A 27,503-nucleotide genomic window follows, 5' to 3' on the forward strand; every position below is an offset into this window, starting at 1 on the left:
CTAATAATACCCCATACAATTTCAATAGGGCCTTCGCTGGCCCGACGTTGTCGGTGGCTCGGGCCCTAATAATACCCCATACAATTTCAATAGGGCCTTCGCTTTTCCCGACGTTGTCGGTTGCTCGGGCCCTAATAATAATACCCCTTACAATTTCAATAGGGCCTTCGCTGGCGCGACGTTGTCGGTGGCTCGGGCCCTAATAATACCCCATACAATTTCAATAGGGCCTTCGCTGGCCCAACGTTGTCGGTGGCTCGGGCCCTAATTAAAAACATTAGAATCTCAATAGGGCCTTTCGCTGGCCCGACTTTGTCGGTGGCTCGGGCCCTAATAAAACCCCTTACAATTTCAATAGGGCCTTCGCTGGCCCGACGTTGTCGGTGGCTCGGGCCATAATAATAACAATAATAATACCCCATAGAATTTCAATATGGCCTTCGCTGGCCCGACGTCGGTGGCTCGGGCCCTAATAATACCCCATAGAATTTCAATAGGGCCTCCGCTGGCCCGACGTTGTCGGTGGCTCGGGCCCAAATAAAACCCCTTACAATTTCAATAGGGCCTTCGCTGGTCCAACGTTGTCGGTGGCTCGGGCCTTAATAATAATAATAATAATAATAATAATAATACCCCATAGAATTTCAATATGGCCTTCGCTGGCCCGACGTTGGTGGCTCGGGCCCTAATAATACCCCATAGAATTTCAATAGGGCCTTTGCTGGCCCGACGTTGTTGGTGGCTCGGGCTCTAATAATAATACCCCATACAATTTCAATAGGGCTGGCCCTACGTTGTCGATGGCTCGGGCCCTAAAAATAATAATAATCCTATAATAATAAAAACTAGGTTTTTTTTCTTCCTTTAAGTAGACATTAAATATTGACCTCGTTTGTTATCTGTACATGCTGGCAAAGTCAAACCTTCCCAAATGCATCTAATGTCAGTGTCATTAGATGCAACAGCTAATGGACAGCCACTAAAACACTCATTCTAATCCTTTGTCGGATGCAGAATCTATTTAGACTTTTCCTATCATATCCTTCCTGTGTCTCACTTACTATGCCTCTCACTCAATCTTCCATATTCACCGCAAAGAAAATACATTCCTGAGGGTTTATTCAGTATAGTCTTCTTTATGCATATTACATCTAATCATCTTTATCTATGAACACTCATATACAACGGCCAGGCTTGCTTAGTAAACAAGTAGAATCTATACACAGACATCCACATGATAAATCACTATAATCACCCCGCATTTTCCATAAGACAAAAATAAAATCCAATTCAATCCTTCATAACACAGAGATTTGTCTTGTGTCTGCGCGACTCCAGGCAGTGAGTTTATAAGAGTGCATTTGCTTCTCTCTTATAGCCTGCCTCACTCTTATTCAATCAAAGGACCATTTTTATTGCTGGCGCACAGGCACCTGATTGCAATAACCCAGATGATCGATGGGGGTGGGCCACTATTGTAACAGCTGTGCTATATGCGCTAAAATAATCTGTATTTGTAAAAAGACCAGACAGGTCTACACAGAGTTACTTTGGTTAAAATTACTTGATGAAATATGTAGATTTTTTCAGTGAGTTAAGGATCAGTGGGAAACAACAGCTCCTTGATTATTGCCTTGATTTACTGCTCCCCGTTGTGCTTTCCTGCTGTAAAGCCACTCAACAAAAGCATCTGCACGAATATTTCAAAAATGCTGCTATTATTCTGATAGTGCCAAAATATAATTCACACTTGCCAGTGTGAATCTAACTGAACTCAAACGTAAATGTATTACTCTTTGACCTAGTTTGTATTGCCAGATGAAAGCCACTTCATCTGAAAGGCACACAGTGGAGATTGCTTTTTTAGAGAGAGGGTGGTAGGTGGCTTGGAAAAAAATTAGCTGGACAGAAGGACTTTTGCCTTTGGTACTAACTGAAGGATGAGATAGGGCACTTTGGTGCTGAATCAGCGAGCAGTAACATAGCGAGAGCAGTTTTGGGGCAAATTCACATATCTATTGTGTGTGTAGAGGGACTTATAGTGGTCTGGGTAGAGAATTTCAGGACTTTAGGCTTGGAACATCAGGATTCAGTAAACAAATTAGTTCACCTGATGTGTGTACAACCAAGTCTAAAGGCAAAAGTGCTTATACGTACATGTTGCAATTGGCCACACTCAACAAAAAGTCTACCGTTATAGTCTCCATCTGCCTCCAGCCTAATGCCTTGCAGATCTCTCCTGTATCTATGTTGTCTCTATGTAAGTAATCGTATTAATTGGGTTATAAGGGTGCAAACTTTGGGACAGTCTCTCCTTAAAGGAACTCATGGTTGTTTACATGGAAATTGAAAGAAGCAGTTGTTTAAAGAATGAAAGAAGTTCGAATCCGGTCCACTTTCAGATCTCTGCCAATCGCTGCATAAAGTGGACCCAATTGACAGTTTGGTGTGATGGTTGGTTTCTTGTGGGGCAGTAACTTAGGAAATAGTTAAAATGTCTTCTTGCATTACAAGTTTGCATGATGTTTTCTGTTTTGATGCAGAAGCAATCATTTTGATTCAAAACATTTCTTTCTGTGTATTTTGTCAGTATTCATCTGGGCAGATGAACATGGGAGACTCAATGGACCACTACAGCCCGGAAAGAAAACGAGCACAGACACACAATTTTCATGTAAAATAACCAAAGTAATTTTAACTTTCAAAGAGAAAATTTGTGTTCATGTCAGACCCTTTTGCCAATAGTAAGAAAATTACAGAGGATATGTTACTCTTGTAGTATTTCACACTCTGTCTACTGAAAGTCATGAACAAAGGTGTCTTCAAAATGAATGCGATGTAATGTAATCAATCTGGTACAAAAAATATCAGAATAGTAGAGTGAAGGGTTGAGATAGAGCGCAGAGTTGCAGTGACTGGTAATGATTCTGTCCCTTTCACTTTAACCTATGAAACCCCAGTGGGACCCCAGTCAGTCAACTAAATCATTCCAAAGATGATTTAAACCTTTTAGAAAAGATGTCTAAATTATTCAGTCATGCAATCACAATTAGCATCACAAATGTGATGATTATGTAATAGTGTATAACTGTTGCAGAGGCCTCATGACATATTTAAAGGCAGTGAATTATTAAGTACTCACCTTGACGGTTTGTCCGGCTTCAGGACCGTCCTAGTGGGAACAAAAAGAGGTAATTATGTAATTTAGAAATATTTACATTAATAATTCAGAAAGATATTATAATTTTAGATGAACTTATTCCGCCAATTAAAAACAACAACAAAAAAGATGTTCCCCCTTGATTTGTTTCATTGCCTCCTTTCCTGACATTTATTATTTTATGACCATTTTTTAGTCTCTTTTTCTTCAAGTGTAGCGACAAGAAGAGAAAATTATATTTTTGTACACTTACATGAAATACAGTATGAAATATACACAGATACATTGAAAGAAGACTAGCTGATTCAATGTACAGTATATTGAATGATAAACTAAGAAATGAAGCCCAGAAATCCCCATTCAGCTTGGTTAGCAGGTACAATAAATTAAACTTGTTGGACTCAGTATTCAACACTGCCTAATAAATGTGTTGTGTGTTGTTTACATATTTAGTATGTAAAGCAAACACATTTTTTAAAATTTTTTATGTACACTTTGTTAATCTACAAGCATCTGCTCCTGTAAATAAAGCTTACTAAATGTTTGCATTGTTAAGGGAAACTCAGCTGCTCTAATCAATATGTTTCTATTATCACTGGATCAAATTCATTTTAAATGTCAATGTCAACATTATCACAGCTGAAAACATCTTTGTCCTCTGATAACAAGCTATCATTAGATGTGAATTATCATTAAAAGGTAATATAGTACTATGTGTGATCTGATACTTTTTTTTATGTTACACTCATTTTCTGTCTTTTCCCTTGAGACTTGCTGCTCCGAAGCCTTTACTTCTTCATCTGCTGAAAATGAAACATTATAACACTTGCCTTCCTCTCAGACTGTCATATTAGGTGTGATCACATTCATTGTGATGATACTTTTGTTTTTCATTAGAAATGACTGGAATTTGCATGGCATCACACATCAGTGTGGCGAGTAAACGGACAAATAAATCAAATTTGATGAGCTCCATTGTAATTTTTCATCACTGTTCATGGGAAATAGAGCGTTTGTGTCACCATCCAAAACTCTCTTTTTTCACCACCAATCCTCCAGTGAGGTTGATTTGTGTGATATTATTATTTGTCAGGAGTGGCGTGCTGCAGAGAACAGTTGCCCCATCCTGCAGAGAGTTCCCCTTTAATGTGTTGGCTGTAACCTGGGAGCTATCACAACTAATCTCCTATCATCAATTCTCATCACCGGCAGTCAAAGAAGATGATATCCAGATTACTCTTTTCTGCTCTGATTCTCCCCCCAACACTTCTCCCTTCTAACCTGTGAAACAATTTTCAATGACAGGATCGCAGAGTGAGCTAGGTGCTATTTTGATATTAGCATATATATCACCAGTTATGCAGAATAGGCCTTTCAGAATGAGACGAGAGCCTGTCTGGGTGTCAGATTCAGCTTTGCATTTAGCTTCCATCATACGACAGCAGGGCTGATCCACATTGAGATCACCAAAAAGCCTTTTCAAATCATACCCTCTTTATTAAGTTGTAAAAATCATGTTTTCTTCAAACAAGTGAAAAAATATCAGCCAGTATGATGACTATTTTAACATGTTTCAAATACAACTTTTACATTTTTTCTTAATTCAGATACATTAATCTGCTCTATGCTGTTTTTCCAAAATGTTACTATGTTTCTTTAGATGGTACTGAAATATATTTTGTCCTACAGTGTGATAGTATAATCTTGTTCCAGCTCTTCTTTGGAACTATGCTATTTACAATGAAAAACAAGTTCATGTTTTTGTATGTCTGGTCTATTCTATTTTTGCAATCTTTGGGATCTCCATTAGAATTTAAAATAAAGTTCTTTAAGTTGAACAAATCTGGAGGCAGTGGTGGTTCCTCGTACCTGGCTAACTGAGTTAGCTGGATCATTTTCGGGATAGGATTAGGCTTTTTGGTTCCACGAAGCAAGTTTGGCAAAATCACCATAGCAACACATCCATAAAATTGAACCTGCTCCAGCGCAGGCTAACTTAAGTTAGCTGGATAAGCTTGCCACTCCCCCGGAAAAAAATGTCAGCTCCCTTCCTCAGATATCCGATTGATGAAGGAGCGATATTAGTTAGATTAGCGTTTTATAGAGAGAGAGTTCTTCGAGATCGCCAAAATCCGTTATCACATCATGATGACTTCCTATACGAGCGCTATCGATTCTTTATTTACAAGACCTTCTCGAGCCATACATCGCGAACACCACTCGCTGCAGCCGAGCATTGACTGTCTCACAGACTGTATGCATAGCTTTGCGCTTTTTTGTGAGTGGTACATTTTTGTACAGTGTCGGCGATGCGGAGAACATCGGGAAAGCCGCTGCATGCCGTGCTGTTTGTAAAGTTTATTTGGCGCTTAAGAAAGTTATGGATGTGTTCATTACATTACCATGGCACATATTGTATTGACTCACCACTGACTAATGTTTGTGTGCTTAGTTTTTACTTGCTCCCATGTCCTCTTGATCGCTCGGTTGAAAGCACTCATAATTATATGACAGTGTTATTAGTACACAATAGCATATCATTATTGTAGAAAATGATTAAGGTGGACTCATGATAAGAATAGAGAGAATCACACAATTTATTTTCACTGCTCCAATTGATTGAATTTCTGATTATGAATAATACATACATACATACATACTGATCCGCCCATACACAGATTCACACACACACATATTCAAACTCCTACTTCTATATGGTAATCTACACATACATGTATATACATGTATGTGTATATACACATAGTACATGATACATAAGCGCATACAGTACATATATCCTCATAAGTATCTATTAATTCGTATCAATTACATACGCTTTGGGCTTGTTTTTATCTACTTATTCTGAAAGAGTTGAGATCATTATTACTCATTCGATGATGCATTCCATTAAGCCTACTGCCAGCAGGCACATTTAAAGAAATATAATCTGATTGATTGAGGTGATGAGGCACTTGAAATTAGCCTATACATTTTCCCAACACTTACGCATTTAACTTGTCTGCGATATGTTGCCATGCTTCTTGTCTAGCCCTCGCAGCGTGGTGGTGTTAGATTTTGCCATGATTATGGTCTTGAATTCTTCATACAGTATGCATTCATGATCATCTCCTGCTTGTCAGCGCAGAAAAAAAGAGGCTCTTTCTTTGACTTTATTTGCCATTCTACTGTTAGAAAATCATCGTTCCGGTGATCGACGCTTCCCCCTTTTGAAGTAGGACGGGCACACGCAATTATCCTGATAACTGAAGTCTGGTTTGAATTAACGAGATTGTTTAAGCGCGGATCAGCCTTTGAGAAACCAAAGCAGCCTGACTTCAATCATCGGGTTAATTTAAGCTGGCTAATAGGACATTTGATCGACTTAGTTGAACCATGTATGAGGAACGGGGCCCAGCAGGGTTAAAAGGACAGATTTCATTGTTTATATATATAAGTATATCTCCATACAGTATTCATATACCATATGCACAATATTGGTTGCTGTTATAATTAATACTGTCAATATTGACTGTGAGCTGATGAAGAGGGACTGCACTGTAAGAAATGGGGAACAAAATCCAAAGGTCCAAAAACATATTCTCAAGTTCAGTCGAAGCAAACAGAAGGCCTCTGCAGTGTTTTTGTCCTTGTTGTCTTATAGGTTTATTTCTGTTTTGACCCAGCAACAAACCTACATGAAACGGCCAGAATGTATCCCTCCTCTGCAGCTCATCAAACAAACACGAACACACAAGTAAAGAATGCATTCTTACAGTGTAGACTGTGTGTTTGGTCTTCTTAGGGGTCAATCACTTGTTTTTTGTGCTGTCAAATCCATTGTTGTAAAAAGGCATGCTCAAAAGTGAGGGCCATGCCATAGCTGTGCGCAAAGGTTCCCAAGCACTTACTTTTCAGGATGTGACGGCAGCGCCCCAAAATAAAAATAGTTAAACTTTTGGAGTGCTGCTGCATGCACAACATACGAGGAACAACCAATCACAGCTGGCAGATATCTTTTCTTTCTTCCGTAAATAACAGTCTACGAAAAATAAATAGAGAAGTTAATCATTTTACTGCCGGATTACCTGGATATTTACTATCCGTAGCACAGTAAATTTTACTCGCTTCACCCTCGCCATCGAAGGACGACACATTATCCGGGTGAAAGGTCAGCCAAATTGTCACAGACAAACCAAGCAGTTTAGCTACTGTGAGGGATTCATGGTGTTGAAAATGAATTTATCTTTGTTTAGTTGAGACAGTGAGTCTTAATGCTAAATTACCGCAACTTTATCATCATCGTCATCGCAATGCCCAGGTTTTAGTTGCTTAGTAACAGCAGGGGCAACAATAGAGCAACCCCCAAAGCACCTTGGATAAATGGATGAAAGCTTCACGGCTGGTGTTCGAAGCGTTTTTAGACCGGCCCCTTACAGTGCAGTAAATGTATGGAGAAGACGAATGGTAACAGCAACCAGACTTCCACCTTCATATGGCTGTATAATGTGGTACAGTTCAACAGCACTGCAAACTATATCCTACAAAATGATCAGTTTCAATGCAAATGGAACATTATAACCTTCATGGAGGGAGGATTTATTGCAGGACTGTTACTGCATTTGTTTTAGCTATAGACTTAAGAAACTGGCAACCAAATATGTAACCTTGTTTTTTAAAGGGATGTGCACAACAAAATACTTTCAGATATTTTTTGAATAACCGTCTGATAGGCTGTCAGGTAGGGCCACATATCTTGAAAATATTACATTAATATTAATATTTAACACCATTTCAGAGACGAGGCCTCTCTAATATTTTGTATTCATCTCCCCACTACAAACTGAAATTGATGCTACAATATCTTGGAACAGTCCCTGAGTCTGTGTTTTACCTGGATGGCGATGGTAAGTGATGTGGCGTTGAAGTGCTTCTCCACCAGGCTGGCAACTCTCTGAGCGGTGCTGAATAAGTCTACCACCTCATCCAGCTGAAGATCCCGAAAATAGCTCCACTGGTCTTAGAGGGCACACTAACACATCTGGACACGTTCTGTTAAAGAATTCTGTGCTGAAGACACTTTCAAATAGTTCTAACCCACTGAGTTTGCTCATCTGTTAGAAATTATCTAAATGTTTTGCATGTTACAGTGTGTCATGCAACACTCTCTCCGCTTCACCATGCAGAAACCATGTTCACCTCTGCAGCTATGATGTTACTGAAGACATTGGTGCACTTCACAACATAATTAAAGCAGTGATAAATGGTAAATGATAAATGGACTGTACTTGTATAGAGCTTTTCTAGTTTTCCGACCACTCAAAGTGCTTTCACACTACATGTCATTCAACCACTCACACATTCACAGACTGATGACAGGGCTACCATGCAAGGTGCCACCTGTCCATCAGGACTAAGTAAGCTTTCACCCACATTCACACAACGTGGGGACCGCCCTCTGCTTCCCACCTGGATTTTTAGACTCTGTCTCATCTTTTCTTCTTTCTCTCAGTTATTGTAGTTAAAGGATCCATTGTGTAGCTTAAAGCTGAAGGAAGATAGGTTTAGTGCATGAAACATTTTGTTAAACAACGACAACATAACAAGAAATTGAAATCATAATTTTGTCATTAGTTGTTAATGTCAAATGGAGGACCAAGAGATGTGTATTGTGAAAAGAAGTCTAGTGATCTGGTTTCAGTGTGAAATCAGTTGTTTTATTGTTTGAACTTGACAAGTTCAACAGTTTCACAGTATGAGCAGTAGTGAAGGGGCTGGCTGATTCCGATGGTAACTGATGGAGGATGTGGATGCAGTATCAGATCCAATATAGAGTACTTTGGATCTGAGGTTTCCTCTGGTTTTGGTGGGGAAGGACTGGAATGGATAGATTGTTATAATGAATCAGCACTCATTACATCCTTCTATTAGCTGCTGTTTATCAGATGAGAAGCAGCTCATTGAACTGGCTGGAAACATATTCTCAAACTCACTCATTCACACTCAGCAGACCAGAAGTGGCAGCTGTTCAGTCACTATCAGACCAGTTTTACACCCACAAGTGCCGACCCTTACAATCTATAGGACAGCTGCAGTTTAGCACTGCACATGAAAATATCGCCACCTACAGGCAAAAAATTTAACAGCTGCTGCAATTTTAACATGTATGCCTCCTTGAGTGAATGAGTGTTCTTTTTTCATTAATGTTTTTGTATAGGTGTGTTCTATCTGTGTTTGTGTTTGCATGTTGGAAATAAAACACCAAATGTTACTGTCGTTTTTAAAGATTTTGTAAATTAATTTCAAATGTCTCCCTCTTTCATATAATATTTGAAGCGAGCTTGACAATTAGCCATCATGCAAGTGAGCCAACAATAGGTATAATTCTATAGTTCGAATATTCAGCACCAAAGACATCCATCCATCCATTATTTGTTAACCAGCTGAAATTGGGCGAAGGTAGGGTACAACCTGGACAGACTATCACAGGGCTGACACATAGAGACAGAGAACTAATCACTTTAGAGTCATCAATTAACGGATGTCTTTGGACTGTGGGAGGAAGCCAGATAAGAGACTGTGATTATACTGAGCAGCATCAATGGGAAGGAATTACAATATAATATATTTAAATATATTTCTTGCTTTTTCCCTGATGGTCTGAATAAGTCGCTAGTCATGTCTTTGAAATAAAGACGCTAAATCTAGCCAGAAAGATGCTAAGTTGGCAATACTGTTTGTCGAACACTATAGGCATCAATGACACTGTGTGTTGTTGTTTTATTATTGAATGGTCACTGCCTTAATTTCCTGTTTTAGACTTTTGCAAACTCGTTTAGATGTGTATATATGAAATAGAAATATTAAATGTGAATGTGAAAAGTATTTTGAAACACTTGTAGTGAAAATACAGTCTCCATTTTGATTCACAAACAAAGGGTGTGACAAGACTGAAAGAAAAATGATCCATTTCATTTAAGTCAGAAAGGTCATGGAAGATATTGCAAAGAAAGCTTTCCAACGTCAGAGTGATTGCACACAGAAAAGTAATCAAGGTCAGTGACAGAAGTAAAACACAGCTTGATGAGGAGTATGGCGACTGCAGCAAAGAGCCAATATCCAAAAGGCTTCAGGAGCATGTTGCTTTCCGTCATGGGTCATTTAATCAATAACAGTAGCTTAAGAGAACAAAGTGAGAAGGAGCTCTCTGGAAAGAACGACACAAAAAAGAGCGATAAACATATCAGCATTGGCCAAGAATGGAGATGAAGTTACACAAGAAAAATAAGAAGCTTTACATATTTTCAAATTAATGAGAATATGTTCAATGATGACAAACTAACATTTATAGTATTTACAAGAAATTTGTAGCTTCACACTGCTTTTCCCCAAAATGTCAAGTGTAATTTATTTCTATTCTCATGCTCAAGTATGTCTTTTAAAATATTTCACCAAAACCACCATCTTTCTCAGATTTTAAATGAATGGAGCCGAAAGACAGGTTGCTTTGTACCTGACAAAGCTGAAGGGGGGCTTGTGCCTGGGTATCAGACGTCGAGGAGCGCGACAAAGCGGCTGTTTTTGACGCCCTACACGGGCTGCACATCCTGCACGCTGTTATTGGCTGAGAAGTACCAAACGCAGAAAAATAAGAAGAAAAAGGGAAAATACATGAGGGCAGGGTCTCTGTAGATACGGCAGTGCATGTACAGTACATGCTGCGGTGGGTAGCTCCCATCAATTTCGTTACATTGTTATTGTCTTATTTTGATGTTTTTTCATGCTTATTACAGGAGTTCTTTTGGCATAATGACAGATTACATTCAACATCAGAAAAGGTGCAGCGGCCGATCAACGCCCACGGGCAGCCACCTAGTCAGATCTGCCGGATCAATGGAAGCTAAGCTAACCCAGCTAGGAGCAAAGGCTACTCCACTACCCAGCCTACTGCTGGCTGTCTGATGTTTGGTCACAGGAAAATAAGAAGGATGAAATAAAACTACAGGCAAACAAAGCGACGGGAGGTCGGTGACTATTGAGCACACATGTTTACAGAGACTTCATCGTGACATTAAAGATCAAGCTGCACTTGATGGACAGCACTCCGACGGGACGAGAGGAGGTGGACTCTGTGTTTACATCATGATGCTTGGTGCTTAAACATATAGTCAAAGTTGAAGGATACTGTTTTTTTTCCTATGTTGAATTTTGAATGTGAAGATGTCGGCCATATTATCTGCCCAGAGAATTGTTTAGTGCTACAAATGCATCTCGTTGTGCATCCCTGTGTTGCATAATGACAGTAAATTATCCTTGAATTTAGTGTCATTCAGTTGGAACTCTGTTTCCTTTGTAGAAATGTCTTGTAACAAATTGATTTGAATGGAAAACAGGTTAAATTAACCTAAACTGTCCCTTACTTTACACTTAAGACATTTAGGAGTCAATAATAGCGAAAAATTACTTGACACAGAGAGATAATTGCACTATAGCAGCTTAAAAAATGCAGCCAGAAGGGCCTTTGGTTTAAAATGGACAAACATTTAAGACAAATTATTAGAAACACACATATTTAAAAAGCCGGGTACTCGTATTCTGTGACAAACCAAAAAACTAGAAAAGACATAAACTTATCTTTAGATGCTAGAATATTTCAATATTTAAAGAATTGAGCATCTCTGAATTAATAACAAATTTAAATACTTTGGTTTTCTTCATATATCAGAAGCATGGGAGAAGGTGTTAAACATCGACATAATGAAGAGAAAACATCAAGGCAGCAAGCAATAAAAAAAGTGAAAGAGACATTGGAGTTCATTCCCTTCTCATGAAACAGCATCCTGTTGCGAGAAGATGATTACATCTTAGCATTTCATGCCACAGTGGCCTCGTCTGGGAACCATTCATCTCAAGAGCCACAAACAGAGGCACAAATGATCGGTTTGCTCTTTTTTTCTCTCTCTCTCTCTGTGTGTGTGTGTGTAGGCCACACTTGAACAAAACCAGATGTCACATGACTTGATATCTTTCTTTCCTCTATACTACCGTGGTGATGGAGCCTGCCCACATGAAAGATGTTGCTGGATGAATAATGTCTCAACAAACGCATCAACCTCAACAAGTTATCCACTACTTTACGCTCTGTTAGATCTGTATGTGGAGAGAAGGCTACGGGCCAAAAGTCTCCTCTATTGTACTTACAAAAACATAAAGGCATGTAGACAGATACAGCAGATAAATACATGTATCGAAGGTTAACCGTAACTGTTAAAAGCATACAATACTGTCAATTCCATTATTAATTTATTTTTTTTGTATTCATTAATAGTTTCACATTACAAACTTTGGTTAATTTAAAACGTTTGCATGAAGTGTTAGTTCCAATGACAAATTAACAGCAGTTAAAATCAGTTAAAAAAAATGAGAAAAACAGATAAAAGTATTGTGTTGAAAAGAGAAGAGTTGTACAGGTGAAATTAGTGAGCCTCTCGAGGACAAGTCATTTCACCCCTCCTCAATTTTTTATACCTGAGACTCTGACATTGCTTGAGTATTAAATAATTTGTTTGCTTTGCCAAAACATTTTGGATACTTTCCAGCATAACCTGATTTATCTGAGTAACATGGTTGAACATTTAAAAACAAAATAATTCCATTAGTAACGACAAACTACAGTGCCAATTTAGAATTGCACTCTTATTACATTGTCGGACTCACAACCAATAGGATCATGCACGAAAATATAGGTTTCAATATTGTAGCCCTGGTTCTATACACACAGCCAGAACACTCTACTGGACTGTGTGGGGAAAACTCTGTAGCCCACTCCATGCATTCAACATACCAGGCCAACGGACAAACCGGGCAAAGCAGGAGTAACTTTGACTCCTTGTCCCCCGCATGGGATGGAAGACAAAAAACATCTAGCTGTATAACACTCAACCTGAACAATCCTTAAGTTCTTGGGAACAAAGGAGGGACTTGGTCTGAGGGTAGCCCCGCTACATTCAGCACGAAGTTGTAAACAACAGGGGTTCACCAACAGGGCAACACTCACAGCAAAGCTAGACAAGGAGGAGTGCTTCACAGATTGACAGGGATCCTTTACCAAGGCCTCAAGGAGTTCAGTTCTCACTGTGGGGATGCAAGGTTGTAGCCTAACGCAACCCGCTGCAGATGTCTGCGGTGGACTTCTGCAGGATGCTGTAGTACTGGGCACGGGTGACATATTGTTGTCATCATCATCTGCAGGGGAAGACGGTGTCTCCGTAGGAATGACCACACCCATCCCATACCAACCCATTTGGATGTCTACGATTGGTGGAGGTCCCCTTTAAGGTTAACTTTGTCTTTGGTTTTGTTTTCATTCTCTCCCGTGAACTTTCGTTTGTTTCTGTCTCACTCACTTAGGTAGTGAGGCTAATTTGTATGTTAGGCGGATGGAAAGTAGAACCATGAACCAAAACAGATATTATTCAGGCATATGAACTTGCAAATAGACTGCACCTTGTAGTGGGATACCCTGAGGGTTTCATTCTTCTTCAACCATGTCTACTGAGAAGGGCCAAATGGACTATGAGCAAAATTGCACTATTATGTTGACAAATCTACTTCTTAAATCAATCCGCTTACAGCGAGGGGCTTGGGGTGAATGGTTGGATGTTTTTAACCTTAGCTATGGCAGCAGTTGTTTGTTTAACCTTAAACAAGTAGTTTTGTTTGCCCAAACTTAACCAAACCTTAACCACATAAGTGGCAGATCATGAATCCTTTCTGAAAAAGTTATATGGGTCACTGACCAACTCACTATTTTGTTGTTAAAGTAACAATCTTGAAGATCTCCGTTTCGTTCTCTTTTGTGGCAGCTATGGCGATAAGCGGTAATTGCAAGTGTGTTTTGGGATTTCACTTCCACTTGATTTGGAAGTTTCATCGTCTGTAGTCACCGCTCTTTTCTTTGTCTATTTGGCCAAAGTAACTGTTTACTTGCAACGCTCGCAGACAGTATGCCGCTTCACAAATTATTTGCAGAACGAGTCTGTTGCGTTAGCTCCGTCTACCCTTTCATGGACCAACCACTGCTGGGTGATGGAAAACCATTTTTCCTGTAAATTTTGTAAACACTCTTTATACTGGACTGTATGCACTAAACATAAATCACTGCTGTGGAATTATCCAACATGAGGGTAACCCAAAAAGACACTGGCTGCAAGACCCCAGGAAAGCTTTTGCCGTCCTTGACTGCAATCCCAAGCCAATCAGGAAGTAGACTATACAAAAGCCTGACATTCTAATTATTATCTCAACCTAATAATACTCCCTCACTCCTTTCAATGTATGCCAACACACACAGCACCTTTCAATGTATATCTACATAAACAACACCACCTTTTTTCAGGGCATCCCATATGGCCCAGGTCTTTTTTAAGCCAAAGGTGGTTAATTTCACACTCAGCTATTGTGTGGGTGAAAGAAGGGAGAGCTTTCCATATGTCTCTGCCTGGGCCAATCTTGTCTCCATCTCTGAGCAGCCTCTCCCCTCTGTCTCCGCCCGGCTGCTCCAGTCAGGGGGTTTGAAGGATGAGATTGAAGAGCCGAAGCATTTCCATATAGTGAGAAAACCATCTGCTCATTTCCCATTATTATATGTCACAACAGTTATTTGACTGCTTTCGTCTGATTCACTCCCAGGGTCGTGGTGCATGTAATAAGAACAAGGCATTGCAGATTGGTTTTACATTGCAAATGCAATCATTTCTTTGAGGGAAAACATCTGTCCCTTTACTCCCCATACGCACACACCCTATTCCCATTTCCAATGCCACACTGTCCTTTTTACACTACTAAAATTACAAACCAGAGCCTCAGTGACCTTCGTCCTCCTCTTCATCCCATCGGTATCACACCAATTTCACACTACATACTAATTCTAATATAGTTTGATGCTGTGGGCTGTTCACTGTGGAGAATGACCAAATGAAGTTGACTTCATAATGACGAATTGCAGGATAAAACTCCAGGTGAGAGGGTGGTGTTGATGGACAGGGGTGGTGTTAAATTGAATTGAGTATATGGATAGTGTTATGTAATCCTATCAAACCTAATGCATATATATTTTATTTCTTCATTTGTGTAATTATCATTACCCTGCTTGTGTTTTATTAGGGCCCGAGCACCAACATAGTCAGAGCGGAGGACCTATTGTTATTCTAATGTTTTTTTATTATTAGGGTCCGGGCACCGACGTAAACGGAGCGGAGGACCTATTGTTCTTCAAATGTTTATTATTAGGGCCCGAGCCACCGACAACGTCGGGCCAGCGAAGGCCCTATTGAGTTTCTAAAGATTATTAGGGCCTGAGCACGACGAAGTCGGGTCGAAGGCCCTTTAGTTTTTGTAAGAGTTATTAGGGCCCGCGAAGGCCCTATTGAAATTTGAATGTTTTTAGGGCCCGAGCAACCGACAACTTTGGGCCAGCGAAGGCCCTATTGAGTTTCTAAAGATTATTAGGGCCCGAGCCACCGACAACGTCGGGCCAGCGAAGGCCCTATTGAGTTTCTAAGGGGTTTTATTAGGGCCCGAGCCACCGACAACGTCTGCCCAGCGAAGGCCCTATTGAGTTTCTATGGGGTTTTATTAGGGCCCGAGCCACCGACAACGTCGGGCCAGCGAAGGCCCTATTGAGATTGTATGGGGTATTATTATTATTAGGGCCCGAGCCACCGACAACGTCGGGCAAGCGAAGGCCCTATTGAGTTTCTAAGAGTTTTTATTATTATTATGATTTTTATTTTTATCGTTTGGGAGCATATTTGGGGTACTTGCCATGCATGAAAACTCACCAAATTTTGCAGACTTGTCAGGTCTGGTGAAACTTGGGGTATGATATAGGTTTTATAATTGTTTGAAAAAAAATGGCTCTCTAGCGCCCCCTCAAAGTTGGACCAGCGACGCCCCTCGGCCAGTATGTCCGAATTACTCGAAATTCGACACACATGTCCAGATCCACTAGCTCTACAAAAAAGCCTCTCAGACCCCTAATCTCCGCCTGGAAAAATTTTCCGCCATCTTGAATTTTGTGAAAAACTCATTTTTTATAACTGCTCCTAGATGCTTTGTCCGATTGCTACCAAATTTGCTGGGGATATTTGTTAGATCTCCATCACAAAAATGTATCAAAAGTTTGCTGATATCTTATAGCGTTTAGAAGATACAGACCAATGAACTTCTTGGGGTGTGGCTTGCTTTTCAATACACATAACTTCGCAACCGTGTATCCTAAAATCACCAAATTTGCAGTAAATGTGCACATTGCATGCTGAAACATACCCTGAAATTTTCAGTTCATTCAACTAATAGGGGGCGCTACAGTAATTCACTCAATTTCAGTTTTTTTGTGATTTTTCGCGTTTTCAGCCTTTGTATTTGAACGAACTCCTCCATTTTGCCTCATTGGCCGGGAAGAAAGAAGTTGTTATAACTCCAAGGTACATTATTCAATCTGCACGAAATTTCTTATGCATGATGCTACTTCAACCTTTAGCACATTTCAATTGAAAAATATTCGATAACTCATAGCGCCACCTACTGGCAAAAGGAAATGTCATATTTTATACTTTTATTTACTCCTCCTAGCCAGTTCACCAGATCAGTCTGAAATTTTGTAAAGATAGCCTTAACACGTTGATGATGCATCATCATGAATATTGGGAGTTTTTGTTGAACGCTGTTGCCATGGCAACACATCATTCGCCATGAAAAAGTAGGCTGATGGATCAGTGGCTTGCGATGCTAAAAAAATCATGGAACTTTATACATGTGTTCTAGGTAATGGGAGGACATATTTTATATGGATGTTTGGCTTGGCCGTTTTAAATTGCCTCCATAGCGCCCCCTACAATATTTCAAAAGAGCAGCCCCAGCGCTACGTTTGAGGTACCTGTATGAAACTTGGTATGATTATGTATCTCAGAGAGACTTACAAATATGTCTCCTAGGACCATGCTCTAAAATGTACCAAAAGTCGGCCATTTTGATTTTTGTGTCATTTTTCAATAGATTTAGGCTTACTTTTAGTCGCCATACTTTAACGAACTCCTCCTAGGGACTTTGTCGGATCCACTTCAAATTTGGTCAGTACAGTCTCAAGACCTTTGTGATTAAAAGTTATCAAAAGCTTTACGTTTGACAGAATGGCTTAGCCGTAGCGGGCGGCTACTTTACGTGATTCCCAATGAAAAAAGCTGATGTAACTCAGCCGGACTTATTCCAAACGCTCCCAAACTTCCCATGCTCGATAACACTGATGGCCTGAGGATGTCCACAAGCTAATTTTCACTAACACTCACAGCGCCACCTGCTGGCCAAAGGAAATCTGCATTTTCTGACAAACAGCATCCGATTTACATGACTTTTGCACAATGTGGTTTCCAGTTCATATAGAGCAACATAAAACATGTTTTTGCATGCTCTGTAGCACCACACAGCGGATACAGGATGCTGTGGACTATTTGCATAGCATCATTTCCTGCGTCACGCGGTCCAAGGAGAAAAAAATCATCGGACTCCTAAGCGCGTTGTCCGACTGTCGCAGACGATCTCAGCTGCATACGTTGGAGTCCCGCCGGCACCCCCGACGTGCGGGAGGAGGCGAGGGCCCGTTCATCGCTGCTTGCAGCTTTAATTAATTAGGGCCCGAGCACCGACGTAGTCGGAGCGAAGGACCTATTGTTATTCTAATGTTTTTTATGATTAGGGCCCGAGCACCGACGTAGTCGGAGCGGAGGACCTATTGTTATTCTAATGTTTTTTATTATTATTATTATTATTATTAGGGTCCGAGCACCGACGTAGTAGGAGCGGAGGACGTATTGTTATTCTAATGTTTTTTATTATTATTATTATTATTAGGGCCCGAGCACCGACGTAGTCGGAGCGGAGGACCTATTGTTATTCTAATGTTTTTTATTATTATTATTATTATTATTATTATCGTACCAGTTTCATCGCAAAAAGGAGGTGCTTGGGATACTGGGAATCTTTTGAAATTTGGCACAAAATTCAATCGTGGTGAAAATTCCAGTATTATTGGGGTGTCCAGCTGCGGCATGACATTTTGGCTCGATAGCGCCCCCTACAGAGTAGCCCCAACTTTGGGTTTCACCTAGCTGTATGAAATTTGGTAGGTATGTGGAACGTAATGGGACGTACAAAAAAGTCAAAATTAGGTATATCCTAAACCAAACAGGAAGTCGGCCATTTTCAATTTTATGACGTTTTTGGACCGTTTCAAGGCGCCGTACTTTAACGAACTCCTCCTAGAGATTAAACCCGATTGCCTTCAGATTTGGTCAGTATGCTCTTGAGACCTTGACAGTGAAACGATACTCAAAGATCAAAAAGTTATCGAACTATGTGTCCGTGGCGTGGCGGCAAAAAAACACCATTCGCCATGAAACAGGAAGTTGTTGTAACTCGGCTGTACATTGCCTAATCTGCTCCAAATTTCTCATATGTCATAACATCCTGACCCTGAACACATGTATATGACAATTTTGAATCATAGTAATAGCGCCACCTAGTGGCAACAGGAAGTCATAGGTTGTGTACTTTGACAGCCTACTGCTCACAGATTAATCGGATCCCTCTCAAATTTTGTCACAAAAGCCTTAAGACCTTGATAATGCTTCATTGTGAAAATTGTAGGAAGTTGTCGAAGCGTGGCGACGTGGCGGCTCTGCGAATTTCGATCCTTCGCCATGAACGAATAAACTGATGTAACTCGACTCCGCATCATCAGATCTTTACCAGATTTCACACGTTTGATTAAACTCCAGGCCTGAAGACATCTGCAAGCCAATTTTGAATCATAGTCATAGCGCCACCTACTGGCAACAGTAAGTTAAAGTCTTTATACTTTGGCTTGTTTCTCTTAGTTGGAAAATCAGATCAACATCAAATTTGTTCCACACAAATGTAAGAAGTTCATAATGCCAGTTCTCTAAGCTTTTGATGTTTCGTCGAACGCCGTTGCCGTGGTAACGCAGTCTTCGCCGTGAAAAACGATGGTCATTTGGAGAGGTTAAAGAAGCTCGAAACACAAGCAAACTTGACACACAGATCACAAGGCCAAAACGTAGTTCTATAATATAATTTTATTCAATCAGAGTGTTAAATCGGCTCAATAGCGCCCCCTACAAAATTTCGACGAAGCAGCCCTCGCAGTACGTTTCACATAGATTAACAAAATTTGGTAGGCACATGTATCACATGTGGACTTAAATAAAAGTCTCTTGGGGCCATGCCTTAAACCCAACCGGAAGTCAGCCATTTTGAATTTAGTCTGAATTTCTAGTGTCGTTTTTTCAATTTCCAGGCGCTCTACTTTAACGAACTCCTCCCAGGGAACTAATCAGATCAACTTAGAATTTGGTCAGAACAATCTAAAGACCTTTGTGATGAAAAGTTACTCAAAGCTTGTTGTTTCGTGAAAGGCCGTTGCCGTGGCGACGCATTCTTCGCCATGAAAAACAAAAGTGTTTTTGAGGGGCTAAAAATGCTCAAAACGTAACCAAACTTGTCAAACACATTTAAAATCCTGAATGTAGTTATCTGATGTGATTTTAATGCTTCAGAGCGGCAAGTTGGCTCGATAGCTCCCCCTACAATTTTTTGACGATGCAGCCCTCGCAGTACGTTTCACCTAGCCGTATAAAATTTGGTAAGCAGATGTATCACATGTAGACTTAACGAAAAGTCTTAGGACTTCATGCTCTAAACCCAACCGGAAGTCAGCCATTTTGAATTTTGTATGAATTTCTCCTGTTTTTTCCATTTCCATGTGCTGTACTACGAACTCCTCCTAGGGAATTAATCCGATCAACTTAGAATTTGGTCAGAACAATCTAAAGACCGTAGCGATTAAAAGTTACTAAAAGCTTGAGGTTTCATCAAACAACATGGACTTGGTGTAGCAGCCATTTTACATGGTTCGCCATCATCCACCAAGCTGTTGTAACTCAACTGTACTTTGACAAAACTGCCCCAAACTTGACATGCTTGATTACCATCATGATTTTAGGACTTTTGCATGCCAATATTAACTCATAGTCATAGCACCACCTACTGGCAACCACAGAAGTAAGCAGGATTCTTTAATTACAGCAGCCCAAACACTGAATTTATTTAAAGGGTTCGTGGGCACACCATGAGAAAAAGACTTCTCTGATCTAAATATGTGCAAACTAAGATGCATGGAGAGCAAAAGTTAGACAACAGTGGTTCTCAAACCATGTCAGTGGGCATTAGTATAAATGATCTGTCCAGAGCTTCTACATGAAAATCACGTTAAATGTTACAATGAATGCTTCACACTACAATCTAAAGTTATAGACGAGCTTAAAATGAAAACAGTGTTAAATTAAAGTGTTAAAGTAAAAGCAAATGACAATACTGTTCTGTTAACTTTCATGTAAGTTCAAATACAATCAGCAGGACACTGCAGGGAGTTGAACCCCATCCCAGTAAACTGACGGTCTGTTATTTTATAAACACTGAAACACATTCACACATTCATTTTCTTAATGATCTTAACAGGCTTACATTTATGATTGTATCGGAGGTACACTCAAAACATTTGAGGCTTAAGACCTGGCAAAATGATTTTGCTACGCTGCTGGTTGAGGCAGGAAATACTGTTTAACTCGTGCACGCAATGTATGATGGTCACAGAAATGCATGGCCGCGTCAACCAGAGTCCTGCCAGTACCCTCGACGTGCGTGAAGTTGCGAGGGCCCGATCAATGCTGCTTGCAGCTTTAATTATTATTATTATTATTATTATTATTATTATTATCGTACCAGTTTCATCGCAAAAAGGAGGTGCTTGGGATACTGGGAATCTTTTGAAATTTGGCACAAAATTCAATCGTGGTGAAAATTCCAGTATTATTGGGGTGTCCAGCTGCGGCATGACATTTTGGCTTGATAGCGCCCCCTACAGAGTAGCCCCAACTTTGGGTTTCACCTAGCTGTATGAAATTTGGTAGGTATGTGGAACGTGATGGGACGTACAAAAAAGTCAAAAGGAGGTATATCCTAAACCAAACAGGAAGTCGGCCATTTTGAATTTTATGACGTTTTTGGACCGTTTCAAGGCGCCGTACTTTAACAAACTCCTCCTAGAGATTAAACCCGATTGCCTTCAGATTTGGTCAGTATGCTCTTGAGACCTTGACAGTGAAACGATACTCAAAGATCAAAAAGTTATCGAACTATGTGTCCGTGGCGTGGCGGCAAAAAAACACCATTCGCCATGAAACAGGAAGTTGTTGTAACTCGGCTGTACATTGCCTAATCAGCTCCAAATTTCTCATATGTCATAACATCCTGACCCTGAACACATGTATATGACAATTTTGAATCATAGTCATAGCGCCACCTACTGGCAACAGTAAGTTAAAGTCTTTATACTTTGGCTTGTTTCTCTTAGTTGGAAAATCAGATCAACATCAAATTTGTCCCACACAAATGTAAGAAGTTCATAATGCCAGTTCTCTAAGCTTTTGATGTTTCGTCAAACGCCGTTGCCGTGTTAACGCAGTCTTCACCGTGAAAAACGATGGTCATTTGGAGAGGTTAAAAAAGCTCGAAACACAAGCAAACTTGACACACAGATCACAAGGCTAAAATGTAGTTAAATAATATGATTTTATTCAATCAGAGTGTTAAATCGGCTCAATAGCGCCCCCTACAATATTTCGACGAAGCAGCCCTCGCAGTACGTTTCACATAGATTAACAAAATTTGGTAGGCACATGTATCACATGTGGACTTAAATAAAAGTCTCTTGGGGCCATGCCCTAAACCCAACCGGAAGTCAGCCATTTTGAATTTAGTCTGAATTTCTAGTGTCGTTTTTGCAATTTCCAGGTGCTCTACTTTAACGAACTCCTCCTAGGGAATTAATCAGATCAACTTAGAATTTGGTCAGAACAATCTAAAGACCTTTGTGTTTAAAAGTTACTCAAAGCTTGTTGTTTCGTGAAATGCCGTTGCCGTGGCGACGCATTCCTCGCCATGAAAAACAAAGGTGTTTTTGAGGGGCTAAAAATACTCAAAACAAAATCAAACTTGTCACACACATTTAAAATCCTGAATGTAGTTATCTGATGTGATTTTAATGCTTCAGAGTGGCAACTCGGCTCGATAGCGCCCCCTACAATATTTCGACGATGCAGCCCTCGCAGTACGTTTCACCTAGATGTATAACATTTGGTAAGCAGATGTATCACATGTAGACTTAAAAAAAAGTCTTAGGGGTCCATGCTCTAAACCCAACTGGAAGTCAGCCATTTTTAATTTTGTATGAATTTCTCGTGTATTTTTCCCATTTCCAGGTGCTGTACTACAAACTCCTCCTAGGTAACTAATCAGATCAGCTTAGAATTTGGTCAGAACAATCTAAAGACCTTTGCGATTAAAAGTTACTAAAAGCTTTAGAATTCTTCGAACATGGACTTGGTGTAGCGCCCATTTTACATAGTTCACCATCATCCATCAAGCTGTTGTAACTCAACTGTACTTTGTCAAAACTGTCTCAAAGTTGACATGCTTGATTACCGTCATGATTTTAGGACATCTGCACGCTAATATTGACTCATAGTCATAGCGCCACCTACTGGCAACCACAGACGTAAGCAGGATTCCATAATTACAGCGGCCCAAACACTGAACTTAATAAAAGGCTTCATGGTCACACCATGAGAAAAAGACTTCTCTGATCTAAATATGTGCAAACTAAGATGCTTGGAGAGCAAAAGTTAGACAACAGTGGTTCTCAAACCATGTCAGTTGGCATTAGTATAAATGATCTATCCAGAGCTTCTACATGAGACTCGGGTTAAATGTTACAATGAATGCTTCACACTACAATCTAAAGTTACAGAAGAGCTTAAAATGAAAACAGTGTTAAACTGAAGTGTTCAAGTAAATGCAAATGACACTGCTGTTCTGTTAACTTTCATGTAAGTCCAAATACAATCAGCAGGACACTGTAGGGAGTTGAACTTCGTCACAGCAAACTGACAGTCTGTTATATTTCAAACATTGAAGTGCATTCACGCACATTCATTTTCTTAAAGATCTTAACAGGCTTACATCTATGATTGTATTGGAGGTACACTTAAAACCTTTTGAGGCTTAAGACCTGGCAACATGATCTTGCTATGCTGCTGGTCGACGCACGAAAAATCATCTAACTCGTGCACGCAGTGTATGATGGTCACAGAAATGAATGGCCGCGTCATCCAGAGTCTGACGGTCACAGAAATGTATGGCCACGTCAAGTAGAGTCTTGCCAGTACCCTCGACGTGCGTGAATTTGCGAGGGCCCGATCAATGCTGCTCGCAGCTTTAATTCTTATTCTTATTCTATGTCTTTGAAGGGGAAAAGGAGGTGCTTGGGATATTAGTGAGATCTTGAAATTTGGCACACAAGCCAGAATTTGCGAAACTCGCAGAACGCTTGGTGTTTCCAGCTGCAGTATGAAAAATTGGCTCTCTAGCGCCCCCTATTGAATAGCCCAAACATTGGGTTTCACCTAGCTGTATGAAATTTGGTAGGTATCTGCAACTTGATGGGACGTACAAAAAATCCTCTTGGAGTTTTTCATTTAACCAAACAGGAAGTCGGCCATTTTGAATTTTATGACGTTTTTGGACCGTTTCCAGGCATCATACTTTAACGAACTCCTCCTAGAGATTAAACCCGATTGCCTTCAGATTTGGTCAGTATGCTCTTGAGACCTTGGCAGTGAAACGATACTCAAAGATCAAAAAGTTATCGAACTATGTGTCCATGGCGTGGCGGCAAAAAAACACCATTCGCCATGAAACAGGAAGTTGTTGTAACTCGGCCGTACATTGTCTAATCTGCGCCAAATCTCTCATATGTCATAAGATCCTGACCCGGAACACATCTATATGACAATTTAGAATCATAGTAATAGCGCCACCTAGTGGCAACAGTAAGTTATAGGTTTTGTACTTTGACATCCTGCTCCTCACAGATCATTCAGATCCCTCTCAAATGTTGTCAGAAAAGTTTTAAGACCTTTATAATGCTTCATTGTGAAGATTGTAGGAAGTTGTTGAAGGGCGGCGACGTGGCGGCTCAGCGAATTTCGATCCTTCGCCATGAACGAATAAACTGATGTAACTCAACTCCACATCATCAGATCTTTACCAGATTTCACATGTTTGATTGACTCCAGGCTTGAATACCTGCGGGCAAATTGTGAATCATAGTCATAGCGCCACCTACTGGCAATAGTAAGTTAAGCTGTTTATACTTCGGCTTGTTTCTCTTTGTAGGTAAATCAGATCAACATCAAATTAGTTCCACACAAATGTAAGAAGTTCATAACGCCAGTTCGTGAAGCTTTTGATGTTTCGTCTTCGTCGTGAAAAACAAAGGGAATTTTGAGAGGCTAAAAATGCTCAAAACATAAGCAAAGTTGGCACACAGATTTAAAGCCAAAAATGTAGTTCTACAATATGATTTTATTTGTTGAGATTGGCAAATCGACTCAATAGCGCCCCCTACAAAATTTCGACAAAGCAGCCCTCGCAGTACGTTTAACATAGATTAACAAAATTTGGTAGGCACATGTATCACATGTGCACTTAAATAAAAGTCTCTTGGGGCCATTCCCTAAACCCAACCGGAAGTCAGCCATTTTGAATTTAGTATGAATTTCTAGTTTTGTTTTTACATTTTCCAGGCGCTGTATTTTAACGAACTCCTCCTAGGGAATTAATCATATCAACTTCAAATTTGGTCAGTACAATCTAAAGACCTTTGTGATGAAAAGTTACTCAAAGGTTGTTGTTTCGTGAAAGGCCGTTGCCGGGGTGACGCATTCTTCGCCATGAAAAACTAAAGTGTCTTTGTGGGGCTAAAGAAGCTCAAAACATAACCAAACTTGTCAAACACATTCAAAATCCTGAATTTAGTTATCTAATGTGATTTTAATGCTTCAGAGTTGCAAGTCGGCTTGATAGCGCCCCCTACAATATTTCGACGATGCAGCCCTTGCAGTACGTTTCACCTAAATGTATGAAATTAAGAAAGCAGATGTATCACATGTAGACTTAAAAAAAAGTGTTAGGGGTCCATGCTCTAAACCCAACCGGAAGTCAGCCATTTTGAATTTTGTATGAATTTATACAATATTCCGACGATGCAGCCCTCGCAGTACGTTTCACCTAGATGTATGAAATTTTGTAGGCAGACGTATCACATGTAGACTTAAAGAAAAGTCTTGGGGTCCATGCTCTAAACCCAACCGGAAGTCAGACATTTTGAATTTAGTATGAATTTCAAGTGTCATTTTTGCAATTTCCAGGCGCTCTACTTTAACGAACTCCTCCTAGGGAATTAATCAGATCAACTTAGAATTTGGTCAGAACAATCTCAAGACCTTTGTGATTAAAAGTTTCTCAAAGCTTGTTGTTTCGTGAAAGGCCGTTGCCGTGGCGATGCATTCTTCGCAATGAAAAACGAAGGTGTTTTTGAGGGGCTTAACATACTCAAAACAAAATCAAACTTGTCACACACATTTAAAATCCTGAATGTAGTTATCTGATGTGATTTTAAGGCTTCATAGTGGCAAATCGGCCTGATAGCGCCACCTCCAAAATTTCTAAGGAGCAGCCCTCGCAGTACGTGTCACATAGATTTACAAAATCTGGTAGGCACATGTATCACAGGTGGACCTAAAAAAAAGTATCTTGGGACCATGCCCTAAACCCAACCGGAAGTCAGCCATTTTTAATTTTAATTTTGTGTGAAATTCTCGTAGTTTCTTTGTCATTTCCAGGCGCTCTACTTTACCGAACTCCTCTTTGGGAATTAATCAGATCAACTCTGAATTTGGTCAGAACAATCTAAAGACCTTTGTGATTAAAAGCTATAAAAAGCTTGAGGTTTCATTGAATGTTGAGAACGTGTTGTGGCGGCCATTTTACGTGGTTCGCCAGCATACATCAAGCTGTTGTAGCTCGACTGTACTTTTTCCAAACTGTTCCAAACTTGACATGCTTGATGACTGTCATAGCTTTAGAACTTCTGCATACCAATGTTAGCTCATAGCACCACCTTCTGGCAACCATGGCCGTAAGCAGGATTCTAAAATTACAGCTGTCCAAACAATCAATTTATTAAATATTCCTGGGCACACCACCACAAAATAAGACTTCTTCGATCTAAATATGTGCAAAGTGAGATGTTTGGAGAACGTTCGGCCATTTCTCCTGAAATGTTCCCGCTTTGAGTCACTCAGTAATGATTGTCAGAGCTACCTGCACAAACAAACAGTCGGTCTTGAGACCTGCATTTACTTTGACAGTCTGTTATGTTACACTAAAGCGCTTTCACAAACAATGATCTTCTTGTCAATATTTACAGGGTTACATTTAGAATTGTATTTGAAGATACACTCAAAACAATCGAGTCTTAAGACCTAACAAAATTACCTGGCTACGCCGCTGGTACCACAGGAAATAGCGTCTAACTCGTGCATGCTGTGTATGATGGTCACAGAACTGAATGGCCACATCAACCAGAGTCCTGCCAGTACCCTCGACATGCGTGAAGATGCGAGGGCCCGATCAATGCTGCTTGCAGCTTTAGTTAGATTTCCAGTTTTATCACCACCTTCTTTAGGCTTTGCGTTATTTTTTCATTTTTTCACAGCTCTAGTTAGGTCTGATTTCTTGCCATGAGCACAAGGCACAAATGATGCATAATGACATAATTCTTTAGAGGTCAGTCCAAAAGAGAGAACCGGAAAAAAAAAGTCTGTCACCTCTCCAGCTGACCCTGTCACTTTCCTTCCAGAGCTGAACTCTACTTAACCCTCAGGTGATGCCACGTTTCCCCACACACACCTCAGCCACACTCCGGTTAATTATTGATGTCACAAACTGACACCTGCACGCACGTGGGGACAGCCATTATGCTGGAAAGCAAGCTGCTGATGCTGCATTTTCATGCCGGTGATGTTGAGATAGGACATGTGTTTCCCAAACAGGCTCTGTGCTGTCGGTGTCACAGTCCACCGATGCCACAGCAGAAGATATATATCCCACCAATCAATTCTGACAGGCAACGAGCACTGCAGATGTGCTTGTGAACGAAAATGTATCAGGACAAATGGCGCATACCAGTACATGAAAAATATCAGCAATGTTTGAAAGTGACAAGTAGGTGACGAGTTAACCTCATGCCATATCCGTTTCAGGAGACAGCAGGAGATGATGACATGCTCCAGCAGATTCCTGCTCT

General features: G+C 40.2%; 1 protein-coding gene across 1 annotated transcript in view; it reads right to left on the reverse strand.

Annotated features, from left to right (window-relative positions):
• Positions 1-2,586: 2,586 nt before the first annotated feature.
• LOC137874099 (bis(5'-adenosyl)-triphosphatase-like) overlaps positions 2,587-27,503 on the reverse strand; it is a 211,932-nt gene continuing 187,015 nt past the window's right edge. Inside the window, 4 exon segments of the mRNA XM_068712730.1 lie at positions 2,587-2,631; positions 3,143-3,172; positions 8,052-8,165; positions 8,167-8,198. Of these exon segments, the coding sequence (XP_068568831.1) occupies positions 2,587-2,631; positions 3,143-3,172; positions 8,052-8,165; positions 8,167-8,198 (221 nt within the window).

The sequence above is a fragment of the Cebidichthys violaceus genome, unplaced genomic scaffold (assembly GCF_023349555.1).
Source record: "Cebidichthys violaceus isolate CVI_PGR_0920_01 unplaced genomic scaffold, fCebVio1.0.p SCAF_17, whole genome shotgun sequence".
Classification (NCBI taxonomy): Eukaryota; Metazoa; Chordata; class Actinopteri; order Perciformes; family Stichaeidae; genus Cebidichthys; species Cebidichthys violaceus.